Source organism: Diadema setosum, chromosome 2, assembly GCF_964275005.1.
Source record: "Diadema setosum chromosome 2, eeDiaSeto1, whole genome shotgun sequence".
NCBI lineage: Eukaryota > Metazoa > Echinodermata > Echinoidea > Diadematoida > Diadematidae > Diadema > Diadema setosum.
The window spans coordinates 45,153,264-45,174,297 of record NC_092686.1 but is presented as its reverse complement, the minus strand read 5'-3'; the positions used below and the strand labels follow the sequence as shown (position 1 = coordinate 45,174,297).

At 39.8% G+C, this 21,034-nt stretch overlaps 2 protein-coding genes across 2 annotated transcripts; one reads left to right on the top strand and one right to left on the bottom strand.

The window, feature by feature from the left end:
- The first annotated feature begins 767 nt into the window (after positions 1-767).
- On the top strand, positions 768-3,392 carry LOC140245527 (uncharacterized). Its single transcript, XM_072325094.1, has 2 exons — positions 768-2,760; positions 3,247-3,392. Exons 1-2 carry the CDS (start codon positions 768-770, stop codon positions 3,390-3,392), a joined length of 2,139 nt encoding a protein of 712 aa, XP_072181195.1.
- A 6,962-nt stretch (positions 3,393-10,354) lies between these two features.
- Positions 10,355-20,184, bottom strand: LOC140246039 (uncharacterized). Its single transcript, XM_072325486.1, has 6 exons — positions 19,980-20,184; positions 16,193-16,805; positions 15,512-15,641; positions 13,869-13,952; positions 13,353-13,591; positions 10,355-10,421 (listed from the first exon to the last, which is right to left on the bottom strand). The coding sequence occupies exons 1-6, from the start codon at positions 20,182-20,184 to the stop codon at positions 10,355-10,357; spliced, it is 1,338 nt and encodes a 445-aa protein (XP_072181587.1).
- Between the last annotated feature and the right edge of the window lie 850 nt (positions 20,185-21,034).

Here is a 21,034-nt window from a genome sequence, read left to right as displayed (position 1 = left end):
CCTTTTCAGGACCACTAGTTTTAATTTACACATTTCTTTACAGGTTATTTCTCTTGTCTTCTCTCCTCAGGTCTACACTTTAACCTTATTTTAATTTCTCATTTTTTGCATTTCTCCCACAGGAACCTTTTCAGGATTTAACTGTCATCAATTTCCTCTCCATTTATTTTCTTTTCCGCAGCAGCATTTAATTCTAGGATCTACAATAGCTCCCTCTAATTTACGTCTTGAATTTCAATTTGTTCTTTTCTTCTTTTCATTGCCCCCCCCCCCCTCTCTCTCTCTCCCTTCTCTCCGCATATTCTCACTTCTCCTCTGCTTACCCCTCCTTATTTCTGTTAATCGTCCTTTCTCCATTCATTCGCATTCCATAGTCACACTGTTCGCCGACTTCGTTCTCTTGGTTTCATGAATCTTCACTGCTCTTCCCTATCTCCATGATTCTCCAACATTCAACTCCTTCCTCTTCCTCTTCCCTTCTATCTCATCTTTCCCCTTCTAACGATGTCCGAACATCTTACTTGATTCTCACACTATTCTTCCTTACCACTATCTGTGTTCCTTTCTCTACTGTCTCCACTAGTGCAACTTCAACTTCCAGCCCATTACTGTCTCCCACTCTTCACTTTTTGCCCTCCTCACAACCCCCATATGTCGCTTCCCTCTTCGTTTCTCCTCTTTCTAAGCTCTTCTTCCAAACTACGATCCGGTTAAGGACTACATACACATGGTGTCACCGCAAATCTTTCTTCCTAATTAACTTCACCATGCAAACCTTCAAACAACACATAACCGAGCTCTACGGGGAGCAAACTCAACGATCTTCTCGCCTACTTCAACGGAACCTAGTCAAACAATCTAAACTCTCCAATCATCTCACCTTTCTGAAAAGATGCCGAGATCACAGTATCATCCCTCCTGGTCTACAGCTGAAATCAACCATACAAACTCCACGTGCTCGACGTATTCTTCACCAAGCCGGCCTCTCCCTCACCAGAGAACGCATTGCCCATACTCGACAAGAACTTCACACAATCGATCAACAAATCAACACCTCACAAACACACTTGTCACAAACACTACATCATGCCGACCTCCAGAAGATACAGACCTTCAACTCTCACACAGCAAGGACCACCTTCCTTCGCACCAGAGAGAAGCAGATACGGAAGTTCAACACACTACATAAAAGCCATACCCATACATACACACGAGACAAGCCGCCCGCCGCCCGCAACACAGTTGTCAATTTAAGCCAGCACAACCTCACACAAGCCGAACACAACGTGTTATCCCTTGGGCTTAACTTCGCAACACCACCCAAGAAGATTCCTTTCACAGAAATCATACAACAAACGGAACCCAAGCTCAGATACCTGAACAAAGCCGCAGCCGACAACATTCGACTCCTTGTTACTCAAGCTCTCTCCACAGCTAAGCCACCGCAGCCCAACCTCAACAAAGAAGAACGAACAGCGGTGAAGACTCTACAAAGCAACGCATCCATCCATATCATTCAAGCAGACAAAGGCAACGCCACGGTCGTCATGGACAAAACACAATACGAACAAAAGATACAAGACATCCTTCACACCCCCACATACACCGAACTGAAACGTGACCCGACTCCTGCCACCGAGAGGAAACTCAACGCCAAGCTCCTCGAACTTCATCGATCAAATGCCCTTCCTCAACAGCTTTATTTTAGACTCCGTGCCTCCTCCAGCAGATGTCCCATCCTCTTCGGGCAACCCAAAATTCACAAGCCATCAGTGCCTCTCCGCCCCATCATTTCTACACGAGGTTCCCCTTGCTACGAAACAGCCAAACACCTGTCAGACATTCTACAGCCACTCGTTGGCAACACAGAACACCACATTAACAATTCCAAACACTTCATTGACATTCTCTCTCAAACTACTATCAACCCTACAGACACCCTCGTCAGCCTTGATGTAGAATCACTCTTCACCAGCGTTCCTGTCAACGAAGCCTGTGACATCATCAAACAACGTCTCACCGATGACCCTTCTCTTTCTTCCAGAACACAACTCACACCACAACAGATACACGACCTCCTCCTCACATGTCTCAATTCTACCTCCTTCCGATGGAGGGACACACACTACAAACAGCAACAAGGCGCAGCCATGGGCTCCCCCCTCTCACCGATCATTGCCAACATTTACATGGAACATTTCGAAAGTCACGCACTAGCCACGGCACAACACAAACCTTCACTCTGGCTCCGGTATGTCGACGACATCTTCACCATCTGGCCACACCAAGCAGATCAACTGGACGACTTCCTCACACACCTCAACGAACAACATTCCAACATCTCATTCACAGTGGAAACGGAACACAACCATTCTCTCCCCTTCCTCGATGTTCTCGTCACAAAGACCAACGCTGGCACTTTCTCTCACCAGGTCTACCGCAAACCCACTCACACAGACAGATATCTTCACTACCGCTCCTTCCATCATCCAGCAGTCCGTCAGTCAGTACCGAACGCTCTCGTCCGACGTGCTCATCAAATCAGCGACAAAGAACATCTTCGACAAGAACTCGAACATATCACAGACACACTCACCACTATCAACCAATACCCCAAGCACAAAATCAACACTCAAGCACCTTCTCATCCCAACCAAGCAGCCAAGGAACAGCCCATCACAACTGTAAATCTTCCCTACCTCGGCGCCACCTCGCACAAACTACGGTGTACAACGCATCTTCAAGTCCGCCAACATCCAGGTCCGTCATTCATCTTCCAACAAACTTCACAATTCATTGCACTCACACAAAGACAAGCACTCCAGACACAAACAACCAGGTGTCTACCGTATCCCATGCGAATGCGGCAAAGTCTACATAGGTGAAACAGGGAGATCGCTAGAGACCAGACTGAAAGAACACAAAACATGCTACAGACGTTCGGAATGGGAAAAGTCAGCCATCGTGAAACACGCTCAACAGTCGGAACATCGCATCAACTGGGAAGACAGCAAACTCATCACATCCATCAAAAACTGGAACACACGACGCATCAGAGAAGCCATAGAAATTCACACACACGACACTGTTACACAGGATACTGGACTCCACATCAACAACATCTGGCTTCCTCTCATCAACAAACAATCAAACAGCAACAATGACAACAACAACACACTCTCTCCACAGCACATTCCCCCCTCTACTTCTTCCTCTCATAATTCTTCCCCCACCTCTTCACAACAGCGCCCACGACGTCAACCGCGCCTTCCACTCACGACCACACCTATCGCTGGTTCCAGAAGACGCCCTCACCGACACAATTCATTCACACCACAGGCGTCCACCCCATCTACCAACCCGGACTCCAATCTCCGGGCACGACCTACTAACAGCCAAGTTAGACATCACAGATGTACTCCCCCACTAACACACCCAAAGAACAATAGAACGCATCAACGACCACAACACTCCACCAACAGCCGACGCTCAGCCCGCCTGCGAGCCCGCCTTGACCGACCTCTTCCATCTAGGTCCGCATTCTCCATATATAGCCCGCCTCTCCTCAGATCACGCTTCACTTCTGACGAAGGACAGTCAACCTGCCCGAAACGTCAAGTTCCTCGGTTCTCCTAGTTATTCTTATAACTAGACTTCTTGCTCTACTTTCACTAGCTGTGTACCTTTACTCAGTGTTTCATTTCTCTTTCCTCTCTCTCTCTCTCTCTCTCTCTCTTACACTTTTTGTCTGTTTCTACACTACTTATCTTTTCTTTTCTTTCTGTTCTGTTCTCTTCTTTCTTCTTTTCTTCTTCTTTTATTTCTTCCTTCCATACAACCCAACGGTCCTTTTCAGGACCACTAGTTTTAATTTACACATTTCTTTACAGGTTATTTTTCTTGTCTTCTCTCCTCAGGTCTACACTTTAACCTTATTTTAATTTCTCATTTTTTGCATTTCTCCCACAGGAACCTTTTCAGGATTTAACTGTCATCAATTTCCTCTCCATTTATTTTTCTTTTCCGCAGCAGCATTTAATTCTAGGATCTACAATAGCTCCCTCTAATTTACGTCTTGAATTTCAATTTGTTCTTTTCTTCTTTTCATTGCCCCCCCCCCCCCTCTCTCTCTCTCCCTTCTCTCCGCATATTCTCACTTCTCCTCTGCTTACCCCTCCTTATTTCTGTTAATCGTCCTTTCTCCATTCATTCGCATTCCATAGTCACACTGTTCGCCGACTTCGTTCTCTTGGTTTCATGAATCTTCACTGCTCTTCCCTATCTCCATGATTCTCCAACATTCAACTCCTTCCTCTTCCTCTTCCCTTCTATCTCATCTTTCCCCTTCTAACGATGTCCGAATATCTTACTTGATTCTCACACTATTCTTCCTTACCACTCTCTGTGTTCCTTTCTCTACTGTCTCCACTAGTGCAACTTCAACTTCCAGCCCATTACTGTCTCCCACTCTTCACTTTTTGCCCTCCTCACAACCCCCATATGTCGCTTCCCTCTTCGTTTCTCCTCTTTCTAAGCTCTTCTTCCAAACTACGATCCGGTTAAGGACTACATACACATGGTGTCACCGCAAATCTTTCTTCCTAATTAACTTCACCATGCAAACCTTCAAACAACACATATTAGCATTAATGCCAAATTGATATAATTCTCATAAACACATGTAAATTAATCAAGGTGAAGATTTCATCAACTTACAAGTCTCCCATTGGCATGGCAATTAGGAAAACAAATCGAAATTTTTGGAAATTTGAAAAAAAAAAAGTGATGGTTTTGTATGATTATTGTGTATTGATGGTGACTATTATAGTCTGAACTGAAGGAATGTTTGCCTGTCCAATGTGTATACTTCTGTCGTCACAATTATTATTAGTCATACAGATTCAGTCCTAATCTCTTCACTTTGTGTTCGAATTGTCATTATATCATACTAGACATGGGCCTCGCACTCAGTTTGATGCTGTTCAGAGTCTGACTCTCCGGGGAAAATCACCTACTGTAGAAATTTAAGAACATCCCATGCAATCAACAAACACAAAAGGCATCACATTCCTTGTTGACTGATTAGATGAACAGAGCGTATATTCATCACTATCACATTCAACACACGTACTTTGATGATGTGATCACCTCTCGAGCCTCTCGTTGTTATGCAGACAAATCATGGCTGAATTTTAAATATTATCGAAAAAAAAGTTTTAGACAGCATCAATTAAATCTTTCCGATGAATCATTCTCAAGTGTTATAGTGACAATAGCAATGATGGCATTAACAAGGGGCATTTGTGATACTTGGTAAGAATGTCATAATGATTTTCAGGTGTCATAAGAAAGATGTCATACATAGATATGAAAAGTCCCGAGACTTGTTTATTGTGTGTTAATGAAAGAATGCTATGATTGATTGTTTTGAATAATGAGAAAAAACAAACAAGCATATAACCATTTCAGCTGGAATGATGAACTCAATTCTCTAAATGCATGGGTGATGTGACTGCATTCTCCAAGATGAAAAAAAAAAAAGAATTTAAAGCCTTACTTTCCGTCCGTAAGAGTGTAATCATTTGTATTTTGCATTATAGGCTGAAATCACCTCTGGGTTACTGTGATCAAGAGTTCTGCATCCAATACATACTTTTGAATACGGACCATTGATTCTTCTTGTAAAATCACTGTCACTATTGTTATCGTCAATATTCTTTTGTACCTATTGTTTTATCTTTTTTTTATACATATAGACTTGTAAATCAACTTTAATTCACCCATGACAATTATTACACAAAATGATCTTAATCCATATGATAACCATACTATTCACTTTCAAACGTGTCACTGCCATGTTTTTAATTCAATTACTATGATACTCTCGAAAATTATATATACAACAAATATAAAAACAACAAACAATGAAAATTGATAGTAAATTGTGTTAGTATTAGATATCTTGAAATTCCACATTTCCATATCTCAGCTGACTCGAGTTGGGGAATGAAACAACAACAAGAGGGGAGGGGAGATAGCAAATGTGTCTCAAGGCCTTCATCCAGTCCAAATAACACTTTGCTAATTGGTATAGAAAACGTTAAAAATGATAACATTGAATAAATCGTATACAGTTGTACTTCAAGCATTTTCCATTTAACGTCGAAAATTGAGAAGAGTAGGTCTATGTGTGTATTGAGCACACATGAAGATGCATTTCAAAAAGGAGAATTAAGGTATCCTGATGTGACACACAATTTGAATACAATATCCAGGAGGCTCCAGAAGTGAAGTCAGAAACAAGCTGGATATCAATTATAATGATTATATAAACTTTATTTTTTTCTTTAGAGGCTGATAAAAAAAGACTCGTTAAGTGCAAGAAAATCAGAAATTGGAAAACTTGGACAGAATATTTGTACAAGAAAATGGACAGCCACAACGTTAGCAGAGTATGAAAGACAGAAAGATCAAAGTATCAATGATGGCAAACAGTAAGTATAATGTTCCCGAAGGGCTGCTCATGCGATTCTCAATTATGACAGTGTTGTATATAGTCTTATGAACTGTTCTTGTCCCGTGTATAAAATCCCTTTCTTTCCACGGATGGAAATCGGTCTTTCATGTCTTTCATGAAATGGATAGTCGAGGTTTGTTATAATATCATTATGCTTACACGTGTACCCCCAGAAGGTTATTATGTCAGGCCTGTCTTATGTTACCTCTTGCATGAGTTGTCACGGAATATACTGCGTTAAATTACATATACTAAAAGGGATCGTACAGTTCTGGTTGAGACCTAATTTCAGGTTTCTAACATTTTTAGGTGAGATAATGAGAAATCTCACATGAAATATGAAAGAGCATGCAATTCTATGAGGAATTCAATGTTTATTTGATAAAAATTGGTTTTGAAATGGCCGAGATATCCAAAAAAGAACGATTCTAGTAAAGTGTGGGACCCACACTTTGTAACGATCGCTTTGTTTTACTTTGTTTTTGGATGTTTCAGTTATTCCAAATCCGATTTTCATCAAATAAACTTTGAATTCCTCTTAAAACGGTAGGCTCTGTACTATATCATAAGTGTTTTCTTGGTATCTTGCAAAAATTTAAAAGCCTAATTCCCATCTCAACCAAAACTGTACTATCCCTTATGACTACGTATACCATCAGGGGAAACGGTTCAGCCGTCAACTACACTGTTTATGTTTCTCTTACATCTATAGACTTGAACTCTACAGCATGGTTTTCGGATGTTTTCTGCAGTAACCCCCGGTTTTGGTTAAAGATGGTCATGAAGATCCCATAATGTTGCACATTATGGTGAACTCTAATGGTTACAAGCAAACAAACAAACAGACTGCTGGATACCGTCACGATTGTGGCAATGAATTATCAAAATATAGTACATGTACATGAAAAAAAAAAATCGATGCTTAAATGTTGTGTTAAACGGTAACTTAGGTTGTATTATATTGTATTTTATTATCCGTCATAGAAAGATAATCATACAAGCAAAGATACAGTGTACATGAAAATGGATACTTTAACGGAGGGACGACCCTACTCAGCGCTGCTATCGTAATAGCGTTGTTTTACAGAGGGGTCTAAACAATATGCACTATGTATACAGTTACATGAGAAAAAATACATACATTCAGATTACTATTTCACATGAGAGCTATGTACAATAACAAACTTCGATGATCACTACTGTCGTAACGGAGACAATTAAATCACTGAGGTTTGAAGTGCTACACTGGTTGGATAATTTGTCATCTGTGACCATTATCATAATAATAGTTGTTTAAGATCTTTACACGTAAATCTACGTTAAGACCGTTGCTGCCTGTTTTCCTTGAAGATATCGGCAATTTAGTATTATGGCAATGGGAGTTCAAATGATCCACTTTCAGCACTTGTTTTTTTTTTCCCCGAGTAATAATCAACTATTTCCATAACACTCAGGCTAGCTAACAATCGTGCAATGCAATAGTATTGTTTAGAATGTGACTTAGACAAAACCAAAAGAATTCGTGTATACATGTATTCTAAAAGGGAGCGTATCACAAACAACGCACGTGACCCAGAACAAAATTCAGAGGTGAATAACTCACTTTAAACCTCTAAAGATGATTTTTTGGGGGGTCCGACAACAAGTTGCCTTTTCTAGTGTGCCTGCGTTCATGCGCGGACATATTTATTATTATTATTTGTAATCCTGTAGTAAGTGTTGTCGAGTCCGAAACGACAATCAGCAACCAATCGGTGGCCAATTTTTAGTGGTCTTCAATAAGTTGCCGACCATTGGCAAACCTTTCTGCGAGCAGTCGCCTATCTATTATCATTATTGTTGTTGCTGCTGTTGTTAATGGCAAAGCGCTCTCCAACCGGTCATCATATGGATTGCAAAATAATAGCTGGAGCCGGGTCGGCAGCCGGTCGCCCATCAAAATTTTGGGGGTTAGCATGCACGTTAGGTTGCGGATTGGTTGTCGATGCGTTGCCAAAAATTGTTTGATGCTGGAGGTAGGCGACCAGTTTACAGTAGGCGACCAGGCCCGCCAAAACGGACTGATCTTTCTTCAAGTAAACTGATACATGTATTACATGACATGTTTTTGTTCCTCTTTTAGTATATAAGTTACATGCCAAGCAGGACGGCGAGGTCCCCTCCATAGTACAGACAAAATACTCGGTCCCTCGGATAGGACATAAAAATGGAGGTCCATTGTATGAGGTAGTCACAACCAACACACGTAAAAGATCCCGATTCATTCATTCATCGCATAGAGCAATGTGCATAAATCGCAACAGTGGTCGGCCCAAATACATACAATTGAACCCCATGGAAGAACAGGTATAGTGCAGCTGAATATGGGTTTCAAGCCGTCTTGTCAGATGCATAATGAAAACAGGTAATCAGAAACATGTAGTACAGAAGTGTGTTCAATTTTGTGTTAAGAATTCGCATACAGATAACTTTATGTTCAACCATCAATCTTCCATCAGTCTTCACAAATAAACACTACTTTATTAGATCGGTTATGAGTGCATTTAGAAACTAGAATGTCTCTATGATGACTGGTATGCCTCCGTATCATTCTCCAATTCGTCTATCTATAGGCAATGTGAGATGACAGGTTCATTTGGTTGGCAAGACATGGAAATCACAATGTTTGAAAATTTAATGCACCAACACAAACGCGTTTAGTGGTTTTAATATGGATTACATTCCTTGAAGCACTTTTCATTTGAGCTTTGACGCTTTACCATTAACCCGATAACCCACAACTTTCCCTTAAATCATTATATCTGGCAATATATACCAATTTTATGACAATACACTGAGTCACTTTCAAAATCTAAAAAAAAAAAAAACGGAGAAATTTTAGCAGTTTCACTTGACCTTAAAGGGATGGTACTGTATTGGTGGACATGAGGATTAGGCTTTTAACTTTTTGTGAGATACCAAGAAACCACTTATGAGATAGTACAGAGCATACCATTACCAAGAGGAATTCAAAGTTTATTTGATGAAAATCGGGTTTGGAATTGCTGAGACATCCAAAACAGAGTAAAACAAAGCGATCGTAATAAAACGTGGGTCCCGCCTTTTATTAGAATCACTCTGTTTTGGGTATCTCAGCCATTACAAAACGAATTTTCATCAAATATATGCTGACTTTCTCTTAAAATTAGATGCTCTTTCATATTTCATAGAGGTTTCTCATTATCTCACCAAAAATGTTAGAAACTTGAAGTCAGGTCTCAACCATGACTATACGATCCCTTTAAACACCAAGGCCCAAATACTTGTCTACAGAAACAATAAATGTATGGTAATGAATGCATATACCAAATTTGATTAATTGTATCCTTCAGTTGAGACATTTTCGTACAGCATAAATTAGTTAATGTAATTTCAGCGTTAATCAGTGTAATTCTAGCATTATAATCTGACTTTCAACTCTTATGACCTTTGACCCCATGACCAAAAATCTTAACAAGAAAATCTTTATCTCGTAATACAAACGCATGCTCCCGCAAGTTGATAGGCACAGCTTCTTCCACTCATATAATATGTCAAGTTCTATTTGGACACCTCTAACGGCTCACCAAATCTATATTACTGACGGAATAACGGAAAGACGGAAGGACTGACGGACGGACAATCCGAAAACATAATGCATCCGGTGACTCTTCGTGGCGGACGCATGAAAACAACTAACGGTGTAAGCTAGCATGGGTCCTTTGCAGTGGGGCAGTTTTCTGCTTTCAACTCAGTCATGAGGGATCACTAGTATCTCTTGAGAATTCGAATCTGCAGGGAGAGTACTCTGTCAGCAGGTTACAGCCCACGGATGGCGTCCTTGCACCTGGCATCGAAGTAGTCCCGCCAAAACGGACTGATCATTCTGAGAGTAAAAACCGATAAGACCTATCTTAATTACGTGACAGGTATATAGTATAAAGTAACTTTGTATTGCAACAGACTTTGCTCTCCAGAAAATATTTGATATCTGACTATATCATAATATCTCAATTTCATAAATATTAGAATTAACATTTCGAGTCGCATGAAATGTTTCACCTCATCTTGCAACATTTAACGCTTGCCTAAAGTGATCTGACCGTTTTCTTTCTCTATCGTTCATTTATCTTTTACTGCCGGATAGTCTGTATGGTATATCCAAAGAGGTTCAAGAGATGTAGTTCCAACCGGCCTTGTTATTCAATAAGCTGTCAGTTTTCTAGGGATGCACAAACTAATTCCAGAGGTGCATGTGTGCATTTTATGATCTCTGTTTGATGCCGCCATCTTTCTGAGCAATCTAAAGATTCATTTTGAAATGTAACATTATGTTGGGTATATTTTGCTTAAATGGAATGAAATTTCAACGTGTCATAAAACATACAAGAAAGTCAATCCCGTCAAGAAATATGCCCCAATGTGGATATTAGAGCTGTATGTTTTAAAAGTGTTCGAAACTGTATCCTCCTGGAGAGCAGATTTAATAACCTTTCTGATTATAAATCAATGTGTCCGATTTTTGTCCAGACATTATAATAGTCGAATAATTTTTATTTCTATTTCATCAATCTTCCGAAATTCCTATTCGCGCATATCCTTGTCTTTATCTTGTATACCGCTCATCTTTTATAATTAGGGAAGGCGAAAGTAATTACCATTGTGAAGACATAATCTTCCTCGGACGTGAGACGTGAATCAATAATCTTCATATCAGGTCATAATATTTAACACAATGCTTGAATGGTTTTGAGTAGCGGCATCAAACATGGGTTCAAAGGGAATAAGGCTTGTGACTTCATGTATTCAACCAGGGCCGGGAACCAGGAGCATCGATTGGGGGGGGGGGGGGGAGGAGGGGGAGGAAGGGGAGAGGACGGGGAGGAAGGGGGAGGGAGGGAAGCAGTTGCCCCGCCTTAATTCCCGAGATGTGGCTAATTTTCTTGCCTTTTTGATAGAAACTGTCCAAATATTTTACCGAAAGTGTGCACCAGATTTTTTAATTTCACCGATGAAATTGCAAAATCTTCCTCGCGCGGGAGAGGATACCCCTTCCCATACCGCCCCCCCCCCCCCCCCGCGATCATTTTCCCATGGACTTAGTATTCCACTTATATATTTTCGAATTTCAGAATATTTCGTCAAAAATGTGCACCAGGTCTGTCACTTCAGTTTGATTATGCACAAGTTTCTTCGTGTGAGAGGGGCAATGAGGTACTAGGCAAGCCTCCTTATGGGAGAGGATTATTATTTTCATTTAATCAACCATTTCCCTGCTTGATTCTCCTCCATATGATGTATAGCACACTTTGGGTATTAACAATTTCCAAATTCCATCAAAAATGTGTTTACGACATACAGTTATTTTCATTTGAATTCTAAAAGTGCAATTGCTCCCTCGTATGCGTGGAATCGATCCTGTAGGGCAAAGGGGGCAGTTTCAAACCACTCCCCCGCCCCCTCCATGAAAATAAGGTGGCCGGGCAAACATGTCATTTTGCCTCCAAATAACTCCCAAATGCGGAAAAATTTCTTGTTTTTTAATTGTAGAAAAACTGTACATATATTTTATCTATAACGTACACCAGATTGTTGAATTTCAATCCTGAAAAATGCAAAATATCTCTCTCGTGGGGGGGGGGTGGGGCCCTTCCTCGATCGCTTTCCTATCCATAGATTTTAGTAACTTTCTTGATTGACAATTTCCCGAATTTCCCACTCCATCCCCCGTTAGGTCCCCTCCCATACACTTTTGAGACTGACAAATTTCCGAATATTTCATCAAAAAGTGTGCACCAGGGCCCCGTTTCATAAAAAGTTGATATGATGACAAATCTTGCTGGAATGTCAATTGTCATGGTTGCGACGAGAATGCGGCTTCCTGATTGGCTGTTACCATGGAAAGTTGTCATTCCAGCAAGAGTTGACATCCTAACATCTTTTATGAAACAGGGGCCAGATCTGTCACTTCAATTCCGACGAATTCAAACGTTTCCTCATGTGGGAAGGGGAATATCCTCTTTCAATTCATCCTTCCCTGCCCGCTCGGTTACTATCCATAGATTAGTTTGTTTGTTTGTTTGTTTTTTTTGATTGAAAATTTCCCGACTATTCCATCATAAACACGATAAATGTGTGTACGAGATATTTTCATTTCAATTCTTTAACTGGGAGGGGTTGGTGGACATCCCCTTCCACACCCTCCCTCTGCTATATTAGCCTCCCCTCCATGCATTTTTACACTACATTACATATTCTACCAAAAGTGTGCACCAGATCGTTGAATTGCAATTACAAAGATGCAAAAGCTCCCTCGTGAGGGGGATACCTCTTCCCACATCCTTCCCCCGCTTGGTCTCCCCCAGGCCCCAGGCTCCATAGATGACAGACTTACTGCACTTCTCTGATACAAATTTCGGGATATTCCACCAAAACTGTGCTTCATGACTTTGTGGATGGAAGGCAATAATGACATTGCCAACTTTCGGTAACTAAATTATTGTCTAATGGTTTCTACATGTTCAAAATTGAAAACAGCAACAACAACAAACAATAAACTTTATATCATGCTACTGGTTCCATGACATTTGCTCCTGCGACAATTGCTCCCCTAATGAAATATCTGTACAGTCATAAATTCTGCCCACGAACACAACCCTAACCCTAATCCTAATCATCGAATCAAACTAAACCTAACACCCTATCACAACCCGAACCCTAAGTCTTTGGAGAAAATAAGACGGGAGGAATTGTCGCAAGAAGACTGGAGCAATTGTCGCAGGAGAAAATGTCGTGTCACTGTATTGGTTATTAGTACCCATCCAGGGCCTGATACACGTGAGGTATGAGATGAGCTGGATCGGCGGCCGCATAATTCTTCATGTCAGCCGTCAGAGGGCGCCGTGCCCAAAACTGCTTGTCTCTTGTCATACTCTCAGAGATGGCATCATCTTTGAAGGTTGTGTCCTCCCCAAGAACGCTACAAAGCGCCTTTAGACCGATGCGATAGGGTCTTCCAATCTTATTGCATTGCTCCATGATTGTTGAGTAGGCAACCTGTTCGGGTAGAGATCAATGAAATGAAGATTGTGTTGACCAAAATGCTATCCTTATTCCTTTTCATTTCTAAATTTCACAATTCTATACTGCATGAGGGAATTAATGTGCTCTTGCTTTGGAATGTAAATAATGGGATAGAATTAGCTGTCATGACGAAATGCTAACAATCAAAAATTTCCGCTCCATCTCCTTTGGTGAAAGCCTGGAAAAACATTTATTGGCAGACTTTAACAAATTGTACTGTTTTGGCAAAATGCTTCCTGATGTTTCATACCGATGTGTCGAAAACTCCAGCCAGCTGGATGTTGTATTGAATACATCTGAGAGCGGCCGAGTCTCTGCGACAGTCGTGAATAACCTTTGATGGAAAAGACATAGGGGTAACACATGAGTCATCCAAGATAAATTCGTCCACTCTATGTTGTTAGTTATTTATTGCAAATTGCTATACAGACATAAATTTGTCAACATAAAGTTGACACACATCATTTATTCAAAATTAAATAAAACATCACAATCATGCTACTCGAAAATAAACTAACTGCCGGTGTTCCTCAGGGCTCTGTTGTTGGTTAGAACCTATCAAACATGAGAAAAAAGAAATCAGTTTTTTGGTTGGTTTTGTTTTTAATAAGATACCCATGACAATTTGCACTATATGCATTAAAGTGATATGTATACGATAGTGATATATAACTATATCAGAAATCATATATCATAAAAGATCGTCAAATAAAATTCATCAATGGCGTTTTTCAACTGACAAATTTAAATACTCGTTACGTCATACTGGTTCGCTTTTGGGAAAAAAAAAATTTGAGTAGATACTTTCTAAAGACAGTATAAGATACCTTGATTATTAAGTGCTGATGAATTCATTTTATATCTTTTAATATGAAAATATGGGTCTTCTCAATATTTGTATAATGGTATTCAAAGTATGTATTTTTCTTATCATAAATAAAGTATTGGTATCTATCATTCTATTCTGAATTGTCAATAATCATTTTGGGTTATATGCAACACAACAACAACGCGCACACCATTTTTCGATCAACCACACAGAACAGAACTATGATATTGAGCTTGTGTTCATATTGTACCAATGCTATCTGTTTTCCCATGTTATTCTTTTTTCTTTTACATAATCTTGCCTTGTTTCTTCAATGCTTTCACTTTTAGTATATAATTTGCTTATATTCAGTCGTTACAGTTCGTTATTCCGAAGGTTCGTTATGCCGAATTTCATTTTCGGATCAACAAATCTTCGGAATAATGAACCTTCGGAATAACGCCACTAATGTTCGGATTAACGAACCCTTTTTCATTTTCGGATTAACGAACCACTAGGTATAGGGAATTTCTGTATTTCGGATTAACGAACCTTCGGAACAACGAACAGCACCCTATTCAATGTAGGTCCCCCTATTTATATATGAGCTTGCTTCCAAAAGGCGCTAAATCCAATTTTTATCAATGGATTTAGCGCTTTTTGGTTGAAAGGTCTATATACAAGTATATTGGATTAGAAATAAGTCTTGAAGAAAGATGGATGATATGATATATATTATATATATATATATATATATATATATATATATATATATATATACATATACACATTATATATATATGCATATATATATATGTACAATATATATCATGATGTTATATATTATATAATTATCATTAACATGCATTTTCACTTACTTATTAATTCGCTATAAAATACAGAAAACTGCAAATGCAACTCAAAAATACTAATGAAAGTAAGGAATGGTTAAGGAATGAGAAGAATTGTGTCGCATTTTCAACAGGTCGCCATAGACATCAGTGGTATTTTTTTTTCATAAATTACACGATATTGTGACATCACAAATTCATATGAATTCACAATATGAAGCAATACATGTATACCTTGATGATCTTGGGATTTTCTAGCAGCCGTCTCAGTTTTCCTGTGAGAAGGTTTGGATTCTTTTTAATGTCAAAGATGTACACGTGACCATCCATGGTAGCAAGCTGTAGGAGTGTGAGAGAACCCCAACTACCTGGGAAATGAAAAAATGACAAAGTTACTCAAAAATTGACAATCAAATTTGACGTATCACATCTGTGTCATTAAGGGAGTGTACAGTACTGGTTGAGGTGGGGATTCATGTTTTGCACATTCCTAAGTAAGATAATTAGAAACCTCTTATGAAATATGAAAGAGCATGTAATTTTAAGAAGGGTTCAACGTTTATTTGATGAAAATTGGTTTTCAAATGGCTGAGATATCCAAAAAAGTGGTAATGATAAAAGGCGACAGGCCACAACTTTATTAGGATCCCTTTGTTTCACCTTGTTTTGGGGTATCTCAGCCATTTCAAAACCGCTTTTCATCAAATAAACTTTTGATACCCTATGGAATTGCATGCTCTTTGACATCTCATAGAGTGGTTTCTGAATATCTTGCAAAATGTTAAAAGCTAAATCCTCACCTCAACCAGAACTGTACACACCCTTTAACAAGGGAATCATTTTTTAACAATCATTGAACAAAAACAAGTTTCTAAGGTATGCCATTGATTGATTTTCTCTTTTACAAGCTAAAACTTACCGAGATTTACTCCTTCACAATCCACTCCGACAACCACCTCCTTGGATGTCGATTCCTCCAGTATAGAATCCAAGATGGCTTCCATGTCTTCTACAGTTTCTACCAAACGCGCGCCCTTAACAATGTCGATTACCTTGCTCTTTCGTGGCTGCTGCATCCTACAACCAGCAAATCTCCTCTTCATCTCCCTTCTGATTTCTTCTTCATCAAAGCCCCTGTATAGCTTCAATTTCCCGCCAGAGAACTCACAGTAGACTCCTTTGAGGCAGTCATCGACGAAGCGACGAACAGAATTCGCGTCTTCCCAGGTGACACTTGATTTGCGGCGATAAAGTTCGATGAATGTGACGAGATCGACCACGTTCCAGACGGACAGTATCTGGCGGATGGAGACGAGGAGTTTGGCTGTTTGCAGCCGACTGCGGCCCTCGGGAACCTGAAGCTGGTCAGTTGTCATGCCCATGTAGGCAGCTGGCGAACAGAAGGCATTAGGACGTGGGGCTGCTTTGACGTCACGTTGCACGTCAAACACGTTCCATTTACTGTTTCCTATCCGATATTCCTCGGGTATATCAGACATCTTCTCCAGAACCATGATCACCCGATCCCCTGCCAGAACAGTGACAAATTGCGTATGCAGCATATCCCATTATCAGCATATATAATTTGTTGGATAATTTACTTCTAATAAAGTTTCACATTAGTATTACCCGGCCACTGGAGATTATGTTTTTGACGGTGTTGGTTATATGCCTGTGTCTGTGAATTTGTCATTATTTGCTTATTTATTTATTCATTTATTTATTTTTGTTACACAGTGTACTTAATGTGGTGAAACATTCAGGGAAGTTCTGAAACGAAACAACTGATCACGGAGAGTTCTTCACAGAGAACCTATAGAGAAATAGAGGGCGGATTACATGAAAATCCTCAGCCAGCGTGGAATGCCGGTACCATTACTAAAATTGTATACTGCAGTATGAGTCCCACATCGGAAAGATTTTGTGCGTGCGTGGGTATGCGTGTGCATGCACATTGTATCAAAGGTAAACGAGTGTTGTGTGACTGTCTAGACAAGATAGAGAAGAACGTACTTTTAAAGGTAAACCATAGTTTCCACACGCCTGAAACTGTCAGTAAAACTGTCACCTATCTGTCACTAGAAATGTGCTGTACTCTAATGCAAACACACACACACACACACACTCACACAAATGTATAAAATTACGCAGTGACAACAATATTTCAGTTTGGTAACAATGAAAATACGAAATATTAACCACGAAGGTTCACCGGAAGTACAAGAGCGTAATTTTCTATAATCAATAAAATAATCGACAAATCGAGTCCATAACAATATTCACTGATCTTTCTCGCTGGAGTGAATCGAATGCAGCCCATCATATCATACGATTAATCATACGATTGCTACGTAACGTTTACCTACCCACTACGGGAACATGCAGGGCTTTTCATGAATAAAAGTCGTGTACACCGATTTTTATCATTTTACACTCTTGATCTGAAGATAATCCAAAACAGCTTAATATCCTGATTATTCTCATCAGCCAGACAAGTTTCTTGGTAGACCCTTTCGATGTAATCATTGCAAGCAAAGCCCAAAATGGTGGAAGTTGAATTTTGAGCCTTTAGAGAAAGAGACGGGAACAGTTTAAAGACTAGGCATGTTGCGAGGAGAAACTATATGAAAGAAATAATATGTAAACTGATATCCAGAAGGAATGACGGATACGGATACAGAAAATGATGAAGGGAAGGCAGATAAAGAAGGGGGACAATGAAATGGGTGGATAAGATAAAACCTTGGGCTTCAGTGGGTGCAACAAATGATCAAGGTTATACTTTCTATACTCGCAGCTTTTCATTTCAAATAAAATCAGATACTATCTACTACATATTGCTGCTGCCTTCTATTCTGTTCTATCGTTTTCTTTCATGAGACTGCCGCCCGCTATTATAGATTATGCATGTATATTGGCTTCATTTTGCTCTATCATACTTTTAAAACTTTCACACTCTAACACCAAGAAACAGCTTTTTAAGAACTTTCTACTGCCACCAACTCCTTTGATAATTTTGAGCACATTTGAGCTTAGGATTAACTCATGTTTGTATGGGCTGATAAAACAATGATATTGAGAAAAATGTGCTATGACGCACCATCTAGTATTATGTTCAAGGCGCGGAAATCATTTAGACACGGGTCAACGAAATTATGATAACAATGATGGCAGTACGGTACCAAAAGCAATTCTAATAATACTCTTTACCACACACTTCACTTGAGCAACATAAAACTGCACCTCGTGACATATCCGTCACAACAGTTCCAACTTCCTCCGCTCATAACATTTTCCGGTTTGTGTATGTATCATTCATGATTGGTATCAGTTCAGTTTATTCTATGTAATAATGGCAGTTTGCTTCAGCAAAGCTGTTCTTCTGCAAAACCGTGAGAAACACAAAAAGAGCAGAAATACATGCACACTGCATACCAAAAATAGAAGAAGTAACAAAAGTAAAGAAACAACAACAACAACAACAACAAAAGTACAACTGAAAAGGAATAAAACACACAAATATCAAAGCTATAACATTGAACAAGATCAAAGAGAGAGAAAAAGAAAAAGGAAAAAAATCCTGGCAGTTGCTTTCACTAGCAGAGAAAATATCAAGAGCTCGTTTGAAACTGGACAGAGAAAGCTCACTTTTCAAATCATGAGCTAAGTGATTCCAACTCTGGACGCCTCTGGAAGAGAGAGTTCTTTTTTTCAAATTCTGGTTTTACCTTGGTCCTTTACACAATACACAAATTGTGGAAAATGAATAAAAGATTAATTCGGCGTGTCTTTTAACGTCTGAGAGTGTTCTTTCCCATGTGCTATGTAAGGGCGCATCATTGATGTGAAATCACTGTTGTAAAACCTTAGATTTTGATGTCCTCTATAGGTTCCTAAGTGCCATATAAGGAAGCATTACTATAAATGTGAAATCACTGTTGTAAAACCTTAAATTTTGATGCTGTCGTCTATAATACTAATCGTAAAACCTGAATTTTGATCTTCTATCCCTGAGAGGACATCCAAGTTCAATGCCGAAGTGGTCTCTGACGATGTCGGTGAAGTGGTTTCTGGTGTCTTTCCAGAGAACCTCATATTTCTAATATATTTTGGTGAGATATAATGAAAAACCCTGTCTATATGGAATGCATGAAACGGCATGACATTTCAAAAGAGATTCACGGTTTATTTGATGGACATTAGTTTTGAAATGGCTGATATATCCAAAACAAAGCAATCCTAATAAACGGTGGGACCTACCTTTTATTAGAATCGCTTTGTTTTACTTTGTTTTTTTTTTTTATGCCTCAGCCATTCCAAGACCTCTAATAAACTTGGAATTCCTCTTAGAATGGTATGCTCTGTGTAATTTCACAAGTTGTCTCTTGGTATCTCACAAAAAGTTAAGCCCAATTTTCATCTCCACCAATACTTATTGCACTTTATAAGGGGCTTATGACACAGATATTGCACTATTGTGTCCTTGTCAAAAGACACGTTATCCACAATACTCCTCTCAACCTACATGCGGTATCGTAATATATATATATCCTATACGTATGTGTATGTGTATACAATGCCTTGACATTCTCTCTGTGCCCCCCTCCCCCCCCCCCCCCCTTCACGCATAAATTTTGTTATTTCATTTTATCTACTTCTGATTTATAAGGTTATATTCGAGTAATAAAACGGGATTCCATACCCACATGCATGAAGTCGGTAAGATCATCCACCCTCGCGTCCATCGCTCTGCTCACGGTTGAACGGTGCATTCGAGCGCTCTGTCCCCAATAAATGTGTTCCTCAATTTCGATTTTCGCGGAACTCCTCTCCAGTCGTTTCACGATGCCGCGCATACCGTGTTTTCGTTGGCGTTTCGCGGGTGGCACACCTTGACTCCTAGACATGACTTTATGTTCAACACTGTGCTTGCAAATGTTAAGTTTAGTGATCAACGTCGCAGGTGGTCTGACTTTTGTAACGGCAATTAGAATACGGCTTGATATTTACCGTCGATGAAGAAAGCAATTAGAACAAGGTGTTTAGACAAACCGTGAGCTCCAGATTTTACAAGTGTACGCCACGCACTTCAAATCCACAACACTTCACGATCGAGAATATGACACACAAAATGTTTCCATGATGTAATTTGAGTTGTAGTCAAAACATGGCTTACTGCGGAACGGCTGTGTGTATACTCATGGAAACAACACCGCGATTATGATTCACCAGGGTGATTGATGCATTCATTGGGCAACTGTTTTATGTGGGTGTGAAAGGGTGCACGTCACGAGACCGACATCCACAAATCATACAGCCCACGAGTCATACAGCCCACGAGTTATACAGACCACGAGTCATACAGCCCATGAGTTCGACACTAAACGAACAAGGTTCACGACGACCGAAAAAAATCATATCCCATGTTGTAATGTCAAACTCTTGAACCTAATTTGCCTATAGTGTCGAACTCATGGGCTGTATGACTCGTGGGCTGGGCCTCTTAGACCTTTTTCTAATGGCAGACTCGATAGGTGTCGGTCTCGTGGAATGACCCCGGTGTGAAAGAGGGGATTCCCCACATAAAAGAATACATCTTGATTCCATAGCCCTGTTGCATTTTGTGAAGAGCGCGAAGAGATTTTATAGGGGTATCCATCATTGGTAGAGCGTCATGACAACAATGCTGGAACAGTTACAATACATCAATTTGCTCTTCCGGCTTAATGTAGGATATTGTTATACCCTAATTTGCTT